Below are 21,920 nucleotides of genomic sequence, written 5' to 3'. Positions count from 1 at the left end.
GGAACTATGGAATGGTTACTTTATGGTGCGATTCCAAACGTTATGTCAAACTGAAAGCGTTAATTATTCTTGTTAGTTATTTTTAAGGAGGACATGAGATTATGTGTGCCTCACATATCATTGGCATATACAATGAATTCAGAATTCCTATTTTAAATTTTCTTTAATTTTGGTTATAAAAACATGCCCAGTTACCATTTTAATGAAGGTAAGATTTCTTATCTTCAACCCTCACATTTTTGACTACAACTGTAAGTTCAATTATATCCAGCATCATCCACTCAAACCCTTGGTCTGAAGCCACACAATATTATATGATTCATTTGATCTTCACATGTGGCTCTTTAAGATCAATCTGATACAGGAACTTCAAACCAGAAACAGTTCAAATAAAGTGTTTATTCTTCGATAATGTAATAAAGTGAATGGAAGTTAACATCCTAGCTTAGCTTGGTCAACTGTTAGCTTAGCTACTCATTCTGAGGTACAAAAAGATTATCGTAGGGACACAATACAAATATTACGAAGAATACCAAAGTGATGCTACTTTCATAGAGTGACCCATTGACCTTGGCTGTGTGTGTCACGTTGATCACTAATGCTAACACACACTGATGCAGTCAGCGGAGAAGACTTTGTGGAGATGTCTGTCCGAGATAAGATGAGAATCTATTGTCCGCCAGTCTTCCTGGCCCTGACGTATCCTTTGAACCCACAAGAGCTGGTGGAACACTTGAAGAGCAAGTATTGTGTTGCTCGTCTTGGTTAGGAACCGACCGGATGACCTTATCCGTGGTCGGGTGGAGAGGAATCCGTGAGCAGATACATGCTTGGATCAACTCATACTGCATAAGATGGAAGATGTATTCCGGAGTTCACAGGAGCTCACTAGTACGGACTAGCACAAACATATCAGGAATCCATTCTTTGGTTTGGGGCGTGGATTGAGTACCCCGGGTGTCCCCAAATCCTGGATCGCCTCAAGCAAATGAGCCAAAGAAAAATAACTGTTTATCTCATTATACCATACGGCAAATGGTACGAACGTGAAAATATGGCACGTCATAGTTCATCGGTGCCATGAATATCTACCACTGTGACGGTTGGACGATCTGAGCGTTGAGGTCTTCCAGCAGTTCATGTTTGGCAGTGTTGCGTTCGTGGGATTTTGCTTGAACATGAAACGATGTATTTTGTTTGTGTGTGTGTGTGTGTGTGTGTGTGTGTGTGAGAGAGAGAGTGTATGTCAGGGTATTAGCTGGGGTCCCGGGGTGAGTGCTTAGAGAGTTTTGAACAACCATAATCTCCCTTTCTATAATGTGCCTGGGTCAGGGGCCATCCCTCCCCCCTCTCCCCCCTCTCTCACCCTCGCCGTCTATTCTGCTGCTTCTTGGCTGAACTATCTGTAGCCCTTCCTGGCTAATCCGTCTTTTGGTGGCGAGCACCCCTCACATCTCTCCGCCTCCTCTGCCACGCTCTGCGCTCGCTTTCTTTCTCCGTCCAAGACGTTTCTCTCATTCACACCTTCTTTCTTTGCTTTTCTTTTTTCACTTCCTTCCCTTCCTCTCCTCTTTCTTCCTCACTTCTTTGCTTTCTCCTTCTGTCTCTCTGATGTGGTGGCGTGACCGCAAAGGGACGGGGGTTCATTGTCGAGTCGAGGGCCATCGCGCCATTCAATCGCAGGAGCACACACAATCGCTCGCACACACACACACACACACACACACACACACACACACACACACACACACACACACACACACACACACACACACACACACACACACACACACACACACACACACACACACACACACACACACACACACACACACACACACACACACACACACACATATGTATACATATAAAACACACACAGTGGTTCCTTGGAATCTTTGGCAAAGTCTGAATGATGGACAGCTGAAAAGAAAAAAGGAATTTCCTCACAGCCTTTAACCTCCCTTTGCCTCTCCTTATGTTTTTACTTTTACCTTTTTTGATATCTTTTGTGTGAAATAAAATCCTCTTTCAGGATCACAACATGCAGCATTTATTCACGTGACAAAACTTTTCTGTGGTTTGAACGCGACAAATACACTTTAACTTTCTTTTAAGTCGCTGTTTTTTTTATTCATAAACGCCTCGGGGCAGCGACAAAATCTTTGTGTCAAATACTGTGATTAAAGTCTTCTTGTATTATAATTACTAGTCAAAAAATTGTTGATGTAAAAGACACATTTTGATGGATTGAAATATATATTTGGATAGATGAATCATTGCGAAAATAAGGTTATAAAGATGTTTTTTACATCTCAAATATTTTCTATTAGTTTCAAATTGCCATCTTTTTCTCTGTTTCTAATTATTCCCCCTTAATATAACTCTCTATATCTTTATCTCTATATTTAATAGGGATTTAAGTGGTTTTATTTAAAGCCTTAATATGAAGATTGTCACATGCTCAATTCTTTTCAAATTCTTATCTGACTGGGATTTTTACATAAAACCTGATCAACAACAAGTGAGCCCACGTGCTGCTCAAGAACACTAATGAAATACATAATTATTACCATATTATGAAAACCAGATCATATTTTCTTTGTTTAAAGTTCTCCAACCTGAACAGAGTCAGTTCTTTATTGCTTCATTATTGCACACTGCTATAGAAAATCATGCTGGAACCAGATAGTAAACTGTTTAACAGACACATACATTCATTCACAAAACTTCAAACCTATATCAAGCTTATCTCTGTTTTCAGCAATTGAAAGCATATACGTTGCTTTGATCTTTTTTTACTTGGCTATGAAAGTTTCACGGGCGCCATAAAGATGCTTTAATTATTTATTGAATCCAATGATGGTTACATCACAGATACAGAACCTCACAACACAACATGGTTGTCTTTCATAGATGTATGTTTCCCTCTCCTAAGGAGCCATATTGAACGTATCTTCATGCAAAGTAAGAGCACGACATGCAGCTGATTCAGGAAATTGGCCTTCATTTGCTTTCTTTCATTTCCTGCTTCTGTTGCAGTTTCCCTCTCTCCTGCAGCAACATTCCCTGCTCAGCTGCAAAGTGTCACCCCGATACGTCTGCTTTGTAACGACTCCATATGAAAACTGTTCCCGCCTGCACACACACACACACACACACACACACACACACACACACACACACACACACACACACACACACACACACACACACACACACACACACACGCACACACACACACACACGCACACACACAGGACACTCACAGGTCGTCCCCCCCTGCAGCCGGCTGGTGTGCAGCGTTGATCTGAGTAAACATAATTAGTTGTGTTTTTTTGTCTTGCCCTAATAAAAGAGTCATTTGTTGGACATTTCCACTGTGCTACAAAGAAGACATTTATAAGCCCGGGTCCAGGTTCGCCCCCAGGCCAACCCCAACAGAACAGACGGGGGTATTTTTAGCACGGCCCGGGCTACCACTGCACGGGCAGAGACATTTCAGGGAGATTTTCTCTGATTATTTTGGCATTTGTCAGGTATTCTGTCAAAGAAAAACAACGTTTTAAAGGTAAATTGACTCTGTTTTTACCGTTTGATGCTGTCTGTTCCCCTCCATCCCTGTCTCCTTACAGTTCCCATGACTTTTCTCGTGTTTTTGCCCTCTGACCTCTGAATTTAGCATCGAAACATAAAGTTTAAGGCTTCATCACGGCTCAGTACTCAGTGCAGAGCAGTGTTCGTAACTATTCCTCAGGGTGTGATCGCTTTTATTCTGAGCTTAAAAGTGCACAGGAAGCTTTGGCCAGGACACACAGAACGTTTTATGAAGTTTGAGGAAGTCAGATTTTATACTTTCTGGAAGAAACACAGTACTTTTTGTTCTTGTCCGACTCAAACGTGCATGTAAACTCTCGACTGTCTACTGCTGTGTGGAGGAATGATATACGTCGGTCCTGTGGTCGGCAGGTTATGTTTTTCATCATCTTTTAATCAAAGGGACGCTGCTGGTGGCGAAGTAATGGAGAGATAAAAGAAAAAAAATCTGACTTTATTAGCTGAGCCTGTATACACTTGTGATGTTTGTCCAACAAATCCATGCTCTTGTTTATTTCCGTTGTGGTGTAAACAGATAAGAAACAGGCTGAAGTTGGACTTCAACAAAGTTATTAAGACAAATCTTTGCGTCAGGAACCAGGGTCACTAATCCGATACTCACACAGCTACTCACATGTTGTTACTGACATGTTGTCATAATGACCTCATTTTCATATTTCCGAAGAATTTTTGAAGAATGAACAATAAGATTATATTATATCAAGTATTCTCTAGGACACCCTCTGTTGCCGTACATCAATATTGTTAATTTTTACATACAAGTTGGATTTTAATATTGACATATAAGAGCTTCGACTGTTTACTGGCCGGCCTCTATCACTGGTCAAGGAGACCGGAATCACTTCATATATATTGATATATATTTTGACCCAGAGGCAACACAAGGCCTACCACAAACACATTTGTCTTCAACCAACGGGTCACCTTGACCCTGAGATAACACAAGGATTAAACTTTCCGATGATCTAGCTATACTTTGATTTTTACATTTATGCAATAATATCTATCAGGGATCCCTGGACTTTTTGTACTGTAGACTTGTTCAATGTCTGTGTTTTTTTCCCTGACTGACAGCAAAAATAAAAATCATGATGGTCCAATGAAAAAGCGCTGATTCAGCTTGTGTGTAACACAGTTTTGCTAGTTTTCAGACTTTTATTTATTTAATTATTTATTTTCTACCCGACCCATACAAGCGTCTTGACTTGTCACAGGCTTATGTTACTCCAGAAAAAAAAACCTAGAACACCATTCAGACAATGATGATCAATACAACTTTTTTTCTTTCCGTGTGCCTCCGTCCCCCAACAAATGGACCACTGGTCTAAAACTTACCACTTAAAAAAACTCCACATTTTTAATAGCAGACGCTTTAAAATGGAATTAGTGGATTGATTAATGCAACTTGACTGACTGTTGGTTGTTTATTCTGTTCACTCGTCCCGGTAGTTTTTGAACCAAATGACACATAATACTTTAGCAACATGTAATTGAAAGAGAGAGCTCCGTCTTTAGCTCTCTGTTGGTGACGGACGTGAGAAAAAAACGACTGAATTGATTTTCCACGTTTTTCCTCTTGAGAAATCAAATTAATCCTAACATAATCTCAACAAATGACTTTGTAACTCGTGCGGGAAATGATATAATGTTGCCATGTTCCTCTTTATTCACACATTTGCCTCAGGATTTGTGTCTTCAGAGCTCACTTGTTCTGCTTATTGTTGCTAGGCGACGCGTCAACAAGAAAGCTTTAAAACGTCATGTCTGCCATCATTAAGAGTAAACCTCATCATGAGTTTTGAGCTCGCATCAGATTTTTTCTCTGACTCCGGTGGTCAAATCAGCTGTAATGTTGTGGCAGCAGCTCTGGGTTTCTGGATCCTAAAACAACCCAAGTGAGTGTTTACAGAGTTTGGAGGCCAAAGCGTGTTTCAGCCGCGAGTGTGAAGCCGTGACGCCGGCGACTCTGCGACGTCTCATGTCTGCCTGCGAGCTGTGAGATGTGGTTATGTACATGTTCTCTCGCTAAAGACGTTTGGCATCATTGCGTCATAACTTTCCATACTTTGCTCCGTCTGCCTCTCACCTTTCTACAAAATGTCAGCCAGGACACACCTCAAGTTCTCACACACACACTTAGCATGGAAAGTCGACGTATAATCAAGAGAAATGAATCAAAGGAAAAAAAGTTTTCTGACAAACAAGCACACCCACACGACACAATTGGCCAGATCAGATGTTGTATCTCGAGTGTGAAAGGGAGCCTTGTCTGGCCGCCCGAGGAACCTCCTTTGAATCGGTGTATGTGTCCGTACCAGAGTGGGTTTATGTGTGTGGCACATGTGTGTGTGTGCGCTCAGGCCTGCCAGGCAGACATACTAAACCACTCTACATCCATGTGGCAGCAGAATTCTAGCTTGGAAAAAAAGTGCAATCCACATGCACGTATGAATGCACACACACCCACTTACACTCAAATGCACCCTGAGGGCTACAGAAGCCAGTCGGAGACCTGGTGTGTGTATAAACGTGTGTCTGTTACAGTAAATGTGCACAGGAGCTATTAAAAGAGTTGAGGTCAAACATTTGTACTCAGAGACTCGGAGAGTATTCGTAGAAGTCACAGCTTGGATGTTTCTCCGCCTGTCAAACTCCATCATTTATCTTTCAAACCACAATTCTGTCACGGGGAGCGTTTGGCGCACACACCGGTTCTGCAGATGCACCCGAGTAGAAGCCACCGTTAAGATGAAATGTCAACACCTAATGAAAAGGTCTTCACATCTGAAGCAGCTTAGGCGCAATTACGAAGCCGGCTACAAAGGTGGGGCATGTTGAGCCCGCTGCTAATTAACGGCATTTTTCATCTATAAAAGCCGTCTGGCAATCACGCTTTTCAAAGCAACATGAAACAACTAACAGAGCTGCTAAGAGGCCGAGGCATCTGCACTCAATTTGCTTCCAGTTCACACAGAAAACACTTGAGATGTTGAGTTGCGAGGAGAGAGATGAGCTGCTGGGAACAAGACGAGATGTTGGATGACGCACAGAAGATGGAGCTTCTGAATCGCAGAGCTGTGATCGAACCTGACGTTCATATGTTGACCCTCGTATGACGACTTCATCAAGACATCTGCAGCATGTGAGCCTCGATGACTGGGAAGAAGCAGGTTATGGCAACAGAATTGAGCTAAATAGTTGCTGGCATCATTTTTTTTTTTGAGCGATTATTTTTCACCATAACCAAAAGAACAAGGAAACCAATTGATGGTTTCATTGCATGACCTGGCCTTTCAGGCCGCTGGTACAAAAACATTTAGGTTGGCTCCCATTATCTGTACAGTCTTCGCGTCTGGTGGACCTGACCAATAACGCGCGGTTATTTGGAGCTATTATGTAACCAACTTCAGTTTAAGAATTCTGATTCATGTTATTCTAGGTTGGAACCGTCAGAGCTGTTAGCTTGGATAAAAATTCCATCAAAGAGAAAATGTGACACTTATTTCTGAGTGTCCCCACTGAAATTAGGATCATAAAAAAGATCTTACTTAAAACTACTCAATATGAATTAATCTTTAGATTTATTAAAATAAATGATGTGTTTTCTACGTATTGTAAAATAGGCATCATGGACAGGTTTGATGTAGGCATTTGTTCACAGAGTGAACTTTAAGGTGTGGCATATGAAAACAGAAAAAATAAACACACTTTATTTACATCAAAAACACAACTCACTCTAAATTCACGGTAGACCCTCGACTTGTTTCTTTCTAAGAAGATGAAAGGTAAGTCTTCTGGTTTTTCCAAAATAAAACATATTTTAGCCACTAGTAAACTCTACATCAGAAAGTACATCAATTATAAAATTTTCCATGTGAGGCCCACAAACAAATGGCTTACAGATTGGTACTGAACCACCACCCAGTAGTTTGGGACCAGATTTAATACTAGTTAAGACATAAACGGTTAGGATTAGGATTAGGGTTAAATTTAGGGTTAGGGTTAGGTAGGTAAAAAAACTTTTTTATTTCATTTAAATAATCACAATTGCTTCCAAACGTTGTTTGTCTTATGTGCTTTTTAAAGCATGAATTTTAACTGTATATTGTTTTTGTTTGTTAAAGCGCTTTGTAACCCTGGTCTAGAAAGACGCTTTACAAATAAATAACCTTTACTTACTTACTTACTTACTTCATTCATTCAATGTTCATTTGTGTCCTCAAATATGGAGTTTCACGGTTTACCGGATGGAAACATGTATAAACCTTGGTGCAGATGCAAACATGTCACCAGTGTGCTCAACCATATTTTGGTTTTGTTGACATATTTACTTTATGTGTGCACTTGTACATATCTTTTTCCTCAGGAGTACGCTGGGGTCAAACCAGTTAGTGTTGTCACGGCAATTCACAGTTAGGCCCCTCCATGTTTGTTTACCTTGAACATTTTTGTGAATTTTATGGAATTCAGACTCAATACACATGTACGTGTGTAGTACAAGTGCGATTTCCACGTACACATGTGTGCAAAGATGTGAATGATGCGTTTGTCTGCCAGCGTGTGTGTGTGCGTCAGCCGTGTGTGTGTGAGAGTGTAACACAGTAAGTTGCCCTCAGGCTTATATATATTCTTTTCACTCAAACAGCCCATTTACAGTTCTGGGGTCGGCTCCCTCTCGCTCTGCCATGACCTGGCCCTTTGAGAGGTCAGCGTCAAAGCTGAACCCAGGTCAGCTTACTAACTGAGTCCAGCTTGAGTCCTCTGGGGGTTTAGTGAGAGGCCGTCTGCTCCGACCGAGTCCAGGATCCTCCGCTAGGTCTGGGAAATGAGAAAAAAGTGACTTTAACATAATTTCAATTTGGATTCAAACACATTAAACCAAACGGTTGGATGAAGTAGACGTTTGTCTTTCCTTAATTCAATCACCAAAGAAGCTGTGGATAAACACTTACTTCAGGGTTCGAGCTTGAACCTGAAACCTCAGCTATTAAGATGCTGAACGTGAGCGCAAATCTTGTCCTCCGGGCAACATGAATCAGTTTTAATTGAATTTACTGGATGTATCAGGGGCTTCTTAAACATCTGCAGAGCTGCTACTTCTACTGTACACGTTTACTTTAGCTCTGGATGCGGCGATGATGGAAACATGGGTAACTTCTTGCATGTGGGGGACAGCAAAACCACTCAGTCCGGGCCCCAAACCACAGAGAAAAAATACTTTCTCAGAGGTTTGGAGGTGAAGATCAAAGCTGAAGTTAACATCAGATCTGAAAAATGTTGGGTTAAATGAATTGATGGCATAAAAATCTGTCTAGATGAATTCTGCAGAGCTTAAATGATCAGACCAGGACACCAGAGGAACACACTTCTTTTCACTATTACTTTGAGAGGCGATAATGTGTTGCTGCTCACTATAATTATCATGTAGTAGGCTAGTGGTGTGTGCTTTTATGATGTTTACGTTCATTCCTTTTCATTTGTCTGTTGGGTTTGTAATCTTAATTTATCTGGATCATCCTATTCTCGATATTTCTCTACATCTGGCCTCCTTACTTTTATACAGAAGACGTCCCGCTGATATTCTAGTCATAGAAATTTATCTTTCTAATTTCCCAGTGAAAACCTGAGCATCTTTAACTCTGACTTTGTTAACTCTTCTTCCTGTTTGTCCCACACAACACACAGATTTGGCCAAATCTGGTCTGCCAATTAACTTTAGAGCAATTCTATATTATGTGATAAACAATTACCTGCTTAAAGTAAGAGGGTGTAAGGAGGGATGTCAACATTTGTGTCATGTGTGTCATTAAAAGACTGTAAAACAAATGATCCTTGGAGACTACTTTGAAGTCCAAGAACCAGGAGAAATTAAGATAAACTACGAGCAGCAAGACTAAGACCCAGAATAAGTGGCCTTGGGATGGTCTTGTGACTAAAAGGAAGATCTCAACAGTGATCCCAAAAACTTGAACTCATACTGTATGTCTTAAATACTCCAAACTGTCCAAACTACTACAATTTGAAGTCACAATTAAGTAGACAATGAAGATCTCTAATACAATTATATTTCTGCTAGATTTATCTACTAAGTCTCATTGGCATGGTGGGTTTTCAACCTTCTTTTTATTGGAACCCAAATATCAAGGCCTCGGAAGTAGGTTTTAAACAGAAAGCTAGCAGTACTTCCACCAGCACAGGGGTGAGGAAAACTCTTATAGGACTTGTGGGAGGAGGTGGACGGGGTGTAAGTCATTGGTAGAGGTTGTCTCAAAGGAATTCAGGGTAGATTGTCGAGGATTTCCTCTGGCTTCATTCGTTATATTCTCATTTCACACCTTTTACACGGTCTCCCTTTTATCAGTATATTTCATCTCTCTGCTGCTTCTCTTTTCATTAAATCCTGCCCTGCTGGAGATCTCTCGTTTTAAATAGTCAAATGAGTGGGTTTTTACATCAGTGGAAGACAATTCATTTAATAATCATTCAGATGTTTGTTATCATTCAATACTAATGAACAACAATTTTCTTCCATTTCTGTCTTCTCACAGGGATCCGGCTTCCACGCATCCAGGAGGCAGAAGTATGGGAACGTGTTCAAGACTCACCTGCTCGGTCGGCCTCTGATCCGGGTCACGGGAGCCGAGAACGTGCGCAAGGTTCTGATGGGCGAGCACACGCTGGTGAGGGTGGACTGGCCCCAGAGCACCGCCACACTGCTCGGACCCAACTCTCTGGCCAACAGCATCGGGGACATCCACCGCAAGAGGAGGAAGGTCAGAAACCTCTCATGACTCAGAGTCTAGTCCAACATACGCAGAGATGAAACCCACACAAAAGCATTTGATTGTTTTACTTCCCATACCTGTTTAAAAGAGGGGAAGTCCAAACACTCAATATGTATTAAGGCATTAAAATGGTCTATTAAGTTTTAACTGCTCATATCATACCAGCTTAGCAAGACACCAAAAAAATATAGGAAACACGATCCAGCCTTCATTCTCCTTCCACATATATTATTCATGTTTGTTTTACTATTGATTCCTCTAGTTTCATCCTTATTCTGACAGTTATCTCTTCACTCTTTCCACATTTCCCCTCCTCAATACCAGGATCATTTCAGGTAATCAGCCACTTAGCTCTCCATCTATTATCCCCTTATCCCTCAAGGCACATACCTTCCTCCCTCGCTCACACACACACACACACACACACATAAGAGCACACACTCACGGACAACACAATCATTGATAAACAAGGAGATGATGGTGTGTTTTCCTGTAAATCAGTCCGGATCCGACGGGATGACGAGGGGTCGGGTTTCGTTGCGGCTGTGCCCGGGGAAGGCAAAGGGTCGTCTGGGTCTAATCTGGGCTCTGATTCCTTTCTCTCTCCCAAGAGACCTCTGCACTAACCTCATGTAATGACCCCTGATTAGGAGGGCTGCCTCCGACGTGGCACAAAGAGGGGCTTTCTGTGGGGGCCCAACGTGCACGCACACACTACACCGAAGCACATGAATGCACACACTTCAACGTGCACCTGAATATTAGTCAGCTAGAATTCTAAAAGCAAAAAAAAAAAGAAAAGAACTCTCTTGAAGTATGTCTTGTGTTGTGCCCTTGAGCACAGACACGTGCTGCTCCTTCCTTGACCTGCAACCTCTCCAAGAGAGCGCAGAGGAAATAAGTATCTCAGCATAGATCAACAAAGAAGCATCTTTAAATTGATGCACTGGTCAAAGATCCATGCTGATATAAAACATTTGTAGGATAAAATAATATATTTTGTTGATTCCAGAACAATAATAGATCCAGCTTGATCAACCTGGAAACAATAACTTCTATCTATATGTTATTTGTTGGAGAGGATGTGGTGTGTGAAAAGTGAGTATTGCCTTGGAAAGAAGTTCCTTGCTTTCTCAGACAATGAATGTGTGGAGATGGTTGTACATGAAGGACCAACGCAGTGACGTAGAAAATGCAAAAAAAAAGAAGTCCAAATTAACATCGCCAGAGCTCAAGCAAAAATGAAATTAGAATTAAATGCTGGACGAGAACTTGTGTGTGTGTGTGTGTATGTGTGCTTGTGTCTGCATCTCCTAGTGGTTTTTCGTATGGAAAAACAATCCTCACAAAGCCCATTAGCTTCCAATGGATCAACAGACCCAGACAGTTTCCACATAACCACGTATTAAGCTAGAAAACTAAGTCCTGAGAGCCACAGAGGGCTAGCAGAGTGGTCCAACAGCCTTTACGTCCCCCAGCCTGAAAAACAACTTCAGCATGCGGCTACAAATTTGGTTTATCGCTTTGTCTTTGGCAATAAATAAAGCAAATCAACAGTTTTTTCTTATCTGAGGTATGTCAAGGCTGACCCTAAGGTGAAGCACTTTTTAGTTTTTACTAATTGACTGCTTGATAAATAGTCAAAAGGCGTTTTGTACATAACACTCTGCAAAACCTTAAACATTTAGACCGGGACCGTCATTTTCCACTCAGAATTTAGAATGAGAAGGTCAAAAAGTTGTCATCGGTCGGCCAGTTGTTACTTTTGCTATCTCTAACTGTGATACAACAATAAGATGCTGCACCTAGTTTCCTTTAATGTAGCTGATGAAACAAACCTTTTCAATTAAAACCACACTTTTATTATGTAGATAAAACACAGTTCTAGCATAAAATATTTCACTACATTGTTATTTGAAACACCAACCTTTCTCCAAAAAAAACTATTTTATAAGCTCCAAATTTGTGTCGAGCATCAGGAGAAGATAAAATATTTTACAAATACTGAAACAAGGAAAACTGTCCTGACCACTTACACAAAACTTTTCCCACAATTTTAAATCCGTGCTCGGTTCAGATAGAGCAAAGGTAGAATAACAGAACTTGGGAGGCTGAAATATTCTGATAGATGAATCAGGAAACATAAAACTTGATCGTCGAGTCCTTTCGAACTCTTTATCCAGGTACACAGTATTACTCCTATAAACCAAAACAAAAGTGCTGAAAAAATACCCATGATGATCTGGAGGGCCTTTTTCCGTGATTTGTCCACCTTATCTTTCTGTTTTTTCTCTTCACCCGGCCGTGAGCGAATCAGAATGTAGAACATTGAAAAGGTGCAAAAGCCTATGAAAGCCAAGTTTATGACTAGAATGGTCAAAATCAAGCTAAAGCTGAATTTATCATAGTTAACCATACGCACTGATTCACACACAGAGGAAATGAACCAAGAACAAACGATTGTGATGTTTAAGATTCGGACTCCACGAAGATTCCTCAAGCTCGTGTAGGCGATGGGGTGAACCACAGCCACTTGACGTTCCACACAAGTCAAGCAGTGGATAAATATTTGCTCATACTGGAGCACAGCATAAAGATGCAACACGAAGTTGAACACTTGTATAAAATCAAAGAGGGCGGCCAAGTTGAGAATGATGTTTGTTAAACTAAAAAGTATTTCTATGACAGCCATGTGGTAACAAAAGATGTCCGAGGGGCTCCATTTTAAAATAGAGGAATTCCGTAGCCATCTTTTGAAGCCGACGTAGAGGACAGTGGAAGACAGGGGGAGGATTACGAAAACCCTCAATATGCAGTAGAAGTAGGTGACCCAAAATGTAAGAGGGAAGTCTGTGCAGCTGAAAAGCTGAGCTGAAGAGTTGATGGATGCATTCCCCAAATGTGAAACCTGAGTTGAAACATTACATTATTCATATTCAATATTATTTAAACCATTCTTCTGTATGATTCCCAAAAAGTCCATTTCCTACCTTGTAAGCCATGTTGTTGTTGAGACGGAGAACCCTGTCAAGCACCGTTCTGTCCTCTTATATTGAGGGCTGCTGCGCATCAATGACAAATGGTACTTAGTCAAATGTTCTTTCCAGTGTGAGCTAATGTTATTGGGGTATTTACATATTTATAAACATTGTGCAAATACCTTTCTCTCTTCTATTCAAATGGAAAGAAGACTGCATGAAAAATGATTTAAGACTAGATCAGAATGAAAAGAAATAATGTATTTACAGGAAGAGATTATTTTATTTCATTAGATAATAATTAGATAAAAGTTTTTACTTCAAAACCCAACATTATAAAATCAAATTCATTTAACTGATATAACTGACTATTTTTTAAATATACACATATGAGTGTTTAATTCGTAGATTTGTTGAATACAAATTATTTAAATCAAAATATTGTTTTATATAAAATCACTGTAGATAAGAAAGTACACTTGTGTAAATTCAAGATTCAAAGCGTTTATTGTCATAGGTACTGCGTACCATACAATTATTTCTTTGTTCATGAAGCTTACATGACTGGATCACATAAGATCTGATCTATTTATAATTAACAGAATGCTTCTTTCTAATAATAACAATAAATAACTTGAAAAGAAAAGCAAAACAATTGAGATGAAAAATAACCCGGAAAATATAAATTCCTGCAAAATATATATATGTTTAATATGAAAGTACCCAGCCACCAACAAGTTCTCTAAGTCATTCTCAAATGTGTGTGACAGTTGAGAAAACATAAAGGAAAATTGTCACAAAAGAGACAATTCAATGTCCCTGAATAAAAGAAGTATGAACTATGTTCCTTCAATGCATTTCTTGGCCACTCTTACATGATAATAACCCTTTCTTGTGAAGATAAAGCAAAGGTAACATCGAGGAGCATGGGAGGTTGAACAAGCCTGCCATAAAGATTATCAAACAAAAGCTTTCTGGAAAGAAGGCAACACAAATCATGGCAATCTGGAACACGAACATGGACATCAACAGAACTCCCGATACTGACAGCATCATCCAGAAAGTCTTCTGCTGCGATTTGCTCATTGTTTTTTTCTGCGTCCTATTGTCTCCCGGTTGTGGTCGAATAAGTACAAAGAGGGCCGACAGACTGCAGAAAGAAGTGACTGACAAGGAAAGGAAGAAAAAACACGAAAAAGCCTCTTTCGATATTTTTGGATACGTCACCGAAGATATACTACAGGTGCAGAAGATTAGAAACCAAGCACAACCAATAATGATGTTTCTGATCTTCACGCCGCGAGCATTTTCAAGGCCTTTGTACGTGATGGGGTGAACAATGGCCAAGTAGCAGTTCACAGAGGTGATCATATAAAAACAAATGTCGCCATAAAAGCCAATGTTACTCACAAAATATCCTCCTAGAACCAAAGTTAGAATCTTAAAATATTGGCCAAAGTAATAAAACAACAACCCCGTCACAGACATGAGCTGGATGACAGCGAAGTGGTAGGTCAGGACGTCAAAGTGACTGGTGGACGCAAACGAACGCTGCTGCTGCCATGTTTGATGGCCAGAGTGGAGGACGAGGATGGAGAGAGGAAGATGAATCAAGACTCGACATATGAAAAAGGCAGTGTTCAAGTACAAATTAGTTCCTAAGTCCCTGCAGGTACTGTTGTCATACTGGAATGCTGAGGTCTGGTTGCTTGCTGAATGCTCCATAATAGATCTAGAATCACAAGGTGGAGCAGGCATTTGCAATAGAAACTCACATGAAATTTAAGATACACTTTGTGATGTTACTGGACCTGCTGTGTTACTTACATTTATTAAATGAAAAACTAGAAACTAACTTTATAGCTACATTTATTTGTAATTCCAAGAATAAAACAATTTGTAAGACTTTGAAAGGCTTCTCAACAAAAAAAATGGGGAACAATCTTACCGTGAAATCAGTTCGGTCTCGCTAAGATAGTCAAGCCCAACTAAAGCCTGTCACTTTTAAAAGCCGATGATTTGTTTAATGTTGGTATAGTCAGAGAACTCGAATGAATGTCGATAGAATTTGCATTTCAGCAGGTTAAACTGGCAGGTCAGTCAAGGAACACATTATGATACCATTATAACTAAATATCTCAGTTCTTGTCTGTCGTGAGGGACTTTTAGATTTTCTGCTAAATCATTTGATATATGATCTTTGGTATTTGTATTTTTTTTTCTGAATGAAAGAATGTCTTTACATGATGTTATTGTTCACAGTTGACCTCTGCCCGATTTAAAAAAAATTCAGATCTGGCAAATAAAAAAAAAAGCTTAGACAACCATGTTTTATAAGCACTAGAATACACAATATTATTTTGTTACTACACAATCATTGCAGATAGAAAAGTACACTTGTGTAAATGAAGCTTACATGAGTGGATCACATAACATCAGATCTATTTCTCTGTTGGATGCTATCGATCGTTTTCATTATGTAATGAGGAACTAGAAAGAGAATATACCACTTGAGTTATGACAGTTTTTTCTTCCTCATAACCAGGATAGAGGAAAAACATGTTTTTTAACAACACAACTCATACCAACTCCGATACAAACATGATGTCGGAAAAAATAACAACATAGATTTTGTACCTGATTATTAACAGATACTGCTTTCTAATAATAACAATAAATAACTTGAAAAGGAGAGCTAAAAGATTTAGAGGAAAAAAAAAACCCTAAACATATAAATTACAGCAATATATATATATATATATATGTTTAATATGAAAGTACCCAGCCACCAGTTTAAGAAAGCAAGTTCTCTCAGTCATGCCCAATTGTCTTACAAGAGACAATTCAATGTCCCTGAATAAAACCCTTAAGAAGTATGAACTATGTTCCTTCAATGCATTTCTTGGCCACTCTTACATGGTAATAACCCTTTCTTGTGAAGATAAAGCAAAGGTAACATCGAGGAGCATGGGAGGTTGAACAAGCCTGCCATTAAGATTATCAAACAAAAGCTTTCTGGAAAGAAGGCAATACAAATAATGGCAATCTGTAACCCGAACAAGGACATCAACAGAACTCCCGATACTGACAGCATCATCCAGAAAGTCTTCTGCTGCGATTTGCTCATTGTCTTTTTCTGCGTCCTATTGTCTCCCGGTTGTGGTCGAATAAGTACAAAGAGGGCCGACAGACTGCAGAAAGAAGTGACTGACAAGGAAAGAATGAACAAAAACGAGAAAACCTCTGTTGGCATTTTTGGATACATCACCGAAGACATACTACAGGCGCAGAAGATTAGAAACCAAGCACAACCAATAATGATGTTTCTGATCTTCACGCCGCGAGCATTTTCAAGGCCTTTGTACGTGATGGGGTGAACAATGGCCAAGTAGCAGTTCACAGAGGTGATCATGTAAAAATATATTTCGCCATAAAAGCCAATGATACTCACAAAATATCCTCCTAGAACCAAAGTTAGAATCTTAAAATATTGGCCAAAGTAATAAAACAACAACCCCGTCACAGACATGAGCTGGACGACAGCGAAGTGGTAGGTCAGGACGTCAAAGTGACTGGTGGACGCGAACGAACGCTGCTGCTGCCATGTTTGATGGCCAGAGTGGAGGACGAGGATGGAGAGAGGAAGATGAATCAAGACTCGACTTGTGAAAAAGGCAGTGTTCAAGTACAAATGAGTTCTTAAGTCCCTGCAGGTACCATTTTCATACTGGAATGCTGAGGTCTGGTTGCTTGCTGAACGCTCCATAATAGATCTAGAATCACAAGGTGGAGCAGGCATTTGCAATAGAAACTCACGTGAAATTTAAGATACACTTTGTGATGTTACTGGACCTGCTGTGTTACTTACATTTATTAAATGAAAAACTAGAAACTAACTTTATAGCTACATTTATTTGTAATTCCAAGAATAAAACAATTTGTAAGACTTTGAAAGGCTTCTCAACAAAAACAATGGGAAAAGAATCTTACCGTGATATCAGTTCGGTCTCGCTAAGATAGTCAAGCCCAACTAAAGCCTGTCACTTTTAAAAGCCGCTGATTTGTTTAATGTTGGTGTAGTCAGAGAACACGTATGAATGCAGATAGAATTTGCATTTCAGCAGGTTAAACTGGCAGGTCAGTCAAGGAACACATTATGATACCATTATAACTAAATATCTCAGTTCTTGTCTGTCGTGAGGGACTTTTAGATTTTCTGCTAAATCATTTGATATATGATCTTTGGTATTTGTATTTTTTTTCTGAATGAAAGAATGTCTTTACATGATGTTATTGTTCACAGTTGACCTCTGCCTGAATTAAAAAAAATTCAGATCTGGCAAATAAAAATAAAAGCTTAGACAACCATGTTTTATAAGCACTAGAATACACAATATTCTTTCTTTAGTATACAATCATTGCCGATAGAAAAGTACACTTGTGTAAATGAAGCTTACATGAGTGGATCACATAACATCAGATCTATTTCTCTGTTGGATGCTATCGATCGTTTTCATTATGTAATGAGGAACTAGAAAGAGAATATACCAGTTGAGTTATGACAGTTTTTTTCCGCATAAACATAATAGAGGAAAAACATGTTTTTTAACAACACAACTCATACCAACTCTGATACAAACATTATGTCAGAAAAAATAACAACATAGATTCTGTACCTGATTATTAACAGATACTGCTTTCTAATAATAACAATAAATAACTTGAAAAGGAGAGCTAAAAGATTTAGAGGACAAAAAAACCCTAAACATATAAATTCCATTAATATATATATATATATATATATATATATATATATATATATATTTGTTTAATATGAAAGTACCCAGCCACCAGTTTAAGAAATCAAGTTCTCTCAGTCATGCCCAATTGTCTTCCAAAAGAGACGATAAAATATCCCTGAATAAAACCCTTAAGAAGTATGAACTATGTTCCTTCAATGCATTTCTTGGCCACTCTTACATGGTAATAACCCTTTCTTGTGAAGATAAAGCAAAGGTAACATCGAGGAGCATGGGAGGTTGAACAAGCCTGCCATTAAGAGTATCAAACAAAGGCTTTCTGGAAAAAAGGCAACACAAATAATGGCAATCTGGAACACGAACATGGACATCAACAAAACTCCCGATACTGACAGCATCATCCAGAAAGTCTTCTGCTGCGATTTGCTCATTGTCTTTTTCTTCGTCCTATTGTCTCCCGGTTGTGGTCGAATAAGTACAAAGAGGGCCGACAGACTGCAGAAAGAAGTGACTGACAAGGAAAGGAATAAAAAACACGAAAAAGCCTCTTTCGATATTTTTGGATACATCACCGAAGATATACTACTGGTGCAGAAGATTAGAAACCAAGCACAACCAATAATGATGTTTCTGATCTTCACGCCGCGAGCATTTTCAAGGCCTTTGTACGTGATGGGGTGAACAATGGCCAAGTAGCGGTTCACAGAGGTGATCATATAAAAACAAATGTCGCCATAATAGCCAATGTTACTCACAAAATATCCTCCTAGAACCAAAGTTAGAATCTTAATATATTGGCCAAAGTAATAAAACAACAACCCCGTCACAGACATGAGCTGGATGACAGCGAAGTGGTAGGTCAGGACGTCAAAGTGACTGGTGGACGCGAACGAACGCTGCTGCTGCCATGTTTGATGGCCAGAGTGGAGGACGAGGATGGAGAGAGGAAGATGAATCAAGACTCGACATATGAAAAAGGCAGTGTTCAAGTACAAATTACTTCCTAAGTCCATGCAGGTACTGTTGTCATACTGGAATGCTGAGGTCTGGTTGCTTGCTGAACGCTCCATAATAGATCTAGAATCACAAGGTAGAGCAGGCATTTGCAATAGAAACTCACATGAAATTTAAGATACACTTTGTGATGTTACTGGACCTGCTGTGTTACTTACATTTATTAAATGAAAAACTAGAAACTAGAAACTAACTTTATAGATAAATGAATTTGTAATTCCGAGAATAAAACAATTTGTAAGACTTTGAAAGGCTTCTCAACAAAAACAATGGGAAAAGAATCTTACCGTGAAATCAGTTCGGTCTCGCTAAGATAGTCAAGCCCAACTAAAGCCTGTCACTTTTAAAAGCCGATGATTTGTTTAATGTTGGTGTAGTCAGAGAACTCGAATGAATGTCGATAGAATTTGCATTTCAGCAGGTTAAACTGGCAGGTCAGTCAAGGAACACATTATGATACCATTATAACTAAATATCTCAGTTCTTGTCTGTCATGAGGGAGTTTTAGATTTTTGTGCTATTTGTATTTTTTTTTCTGAATGAAAGAATGTCTTTACATGATGTTATTGTTCACAGTTGACCTCTGCCCGATTTAAAAACATTTCAGATCTGGCAAATAAAAATAAAAGCTTAGACAACCATGTATTATAAGCACTACAATACACAATATTCTTTCTTTAGTATACAATCATTGCCGATAGAAAAGTACACTTGTGTAAATGAAGCTTACATGAGTGGATCACATAACATCAGATCTATTTCTCTGTTGGATGCTATCGATCGTTTTCATTATGTAATGAGGAACTAGAAAGAGAATATACCACTTGAGTTATGACAGTTTTTTCTTCTTCATAAACAGGATAGAGGAAAAACATGTTTTTTACAACACAACTCATACCAACTCCGATACAAACATGATGTCAGAAAAAATAACAAAATAGATTATGTACCTGATTATTAACAGATACTGCTTTCTAATAATAACACTAAATAACTTGAAAAGGAGAGCTAAAAGATTTACAGGACAAAAAAACCCTAAACATAAAAATTCCAGCAATATATATATATATATGTTTAATATGAAAGTACCCAGCCACCAGTTAAAGAAAGCAAGTTCTCTCAGTCATGCCCAATGGTCTTCCAAAAGAGACGATTCAATGTCCCTGAATAAAACCCTTAAGAAGTATGAACTATGTTCCTTCAATGCATTTCTTGGCCACTCTTACATGGTAATAACCCTTTCTTGTGAAGATAAAGCAAAGGTAACATCGAGGAGCATGGGAGGTTGAACAAGCCTGCCATTAAGAGTATCAAACAAATGTTTTCTGGAAAGAAGGCAAAACAAATAATGGCAATCTCGAACCCGAACAAGGACATCAACAAAACTCCCGATACTGACAGCATCATCCAGAACGTCTTTTGTTGCGATTTGCTCATTGTCTTTTTCTTCGTCCTATTGTCTCCCGGTTGTGGTCGAATAAGTACAAAGAGGGCCGACAGACTGCAGAAAGAAGTGACTGACAAGGAAAGGAAGAAAAAACACGTAAGAACCTCTGTTGGCATTTTTGGATACATCACCGAAGACATACTACAGGCACAGAAGATTAGAACCCAAGCACAACCAATAATGATGTTTCTGATCTTCACGCCGCGAGCATTTCCAAGGCCTTTGTACGTGATGGGGTGAACAATGGCCAAGTAGCAGTTCACAGTGGTGATCGTGTAAAAATATATTTCACCATAAAATCCAATGTTACTCAGAAAATATCCTCCTAGAACCAAAGTTAGAATCTTAAAATATTGGCCAAAGTAATAAAACAAGAACCCCGTCACAGACATGAGCTGGATGACAGCGAAGTGGTAGGTCAGGACGTCAAAGTGACTGGTGGACGCGAACGAACGCTGCTGCTGCCATGTTTGATGGCCAGAGTGGAGGACGAGGATGGAGAGAGGAAGATGAATCAAGACTTGACATGTGAAAAAGGCAGTGTTCAAGTACAAATTAGTTCCTAAGTCCATGCAGGTACCGTTGTCATACTGGAATGCTGAGGTCTGGTTGCTTGCTGAACGCTCCATAATAGATCTAGAATCACAAGGTAGAGCAGGCATTTGCAATAGAAACTCACATGAAATTTAAGATACACTTTGTGATGTGATACACTTTGTGACTGGACCTGCTGTGTTACTTACATTTATTAAATGAAAAACTAGAAACTAGAAACTTACTTTATAGCTACATTTATTTGTAATTCCAAGAATAAAACAAATTGTGAGCTTTTGAAAGGCTTCTTAACAAAAACAATGGGAAAACAATCCTACCGTGAAATCAGTTCGGTCTCGCTAAGATAGTCAAGCCCAACTAAAGCCTGTCACTTTTAAATGCCGCTGATTTGTTTGATATTGGTGTAGTGAGAGAACACAAATAGATAGTATTTGCATTTGAGCAGGTTAAACTGGCAGTCTGTCCGTCTGTCTGTCTGTCTGTCTGTCTGTCTGTCTGTCTGTCTGTCTGTCTGTCTGTCTGTCTGTCTGTCTAACTCTCTGTCTGTCAATGAATCAGTCAAATGCAAAAACAGCATTTTCTAAATATTTTTATTCTCTCAATTAAACACAGAACAGTATTATAAACCCAATTTACTTAACACAATGTTTAACGATAAGTTTTAGACTTTCTCAATCATGTTTGCTATTATAATGACCGTTGACTTAAAAAGTGAGTTAAACAAGAACAACCTACTTTAAAAACATAGTGACCATATCCGTTT

The 21,920-nt window shown here is 39.3% G+C and overlaps 1 protein-coding gene across 1 annotated transcript in view; it reads left to right on the top strand.

The window, feature by feature from the left end:
• cyp26b1 (cytochrome P450, family 26, subfamily b, polypeptide 1) overlaps nt 1–21,920 on the top strand; it is a 44,918-nt gene that overhangs the window by 5,302 nt on the left and 17,696 nt on the right. The window contains exon 2 of the mRNA XM_087789670.1: nt 10,167–10,391. Within this exon, the coding sequence (XP_087645796.1) occupies nt 10,167–10,391 (225 nt within the window). The remainder of the gene's footprint in view (nt 1–10,166; nt 10,392–21,920) is intronic.

Source organism: Callionymus lyra, chromosome 4 (assembly GCF_982586985.1).
Source record: "Callionymus lyra chromosome 4, fCalLyr1.hap1.1, whole genome shotgun sequence".
Classification (NCBI taxonomy): domain Eukaryota; kingdom Metazoa; phylum Chordata; class Actinopteri; order Syngnathiformes; family Callionymidae; genus Callionymus; species Callionymus lyra.
Note: the sequence above shows the minus strand (reverse complement) of the source record. Positions and strands in the feature narration are given on the sequence as shown.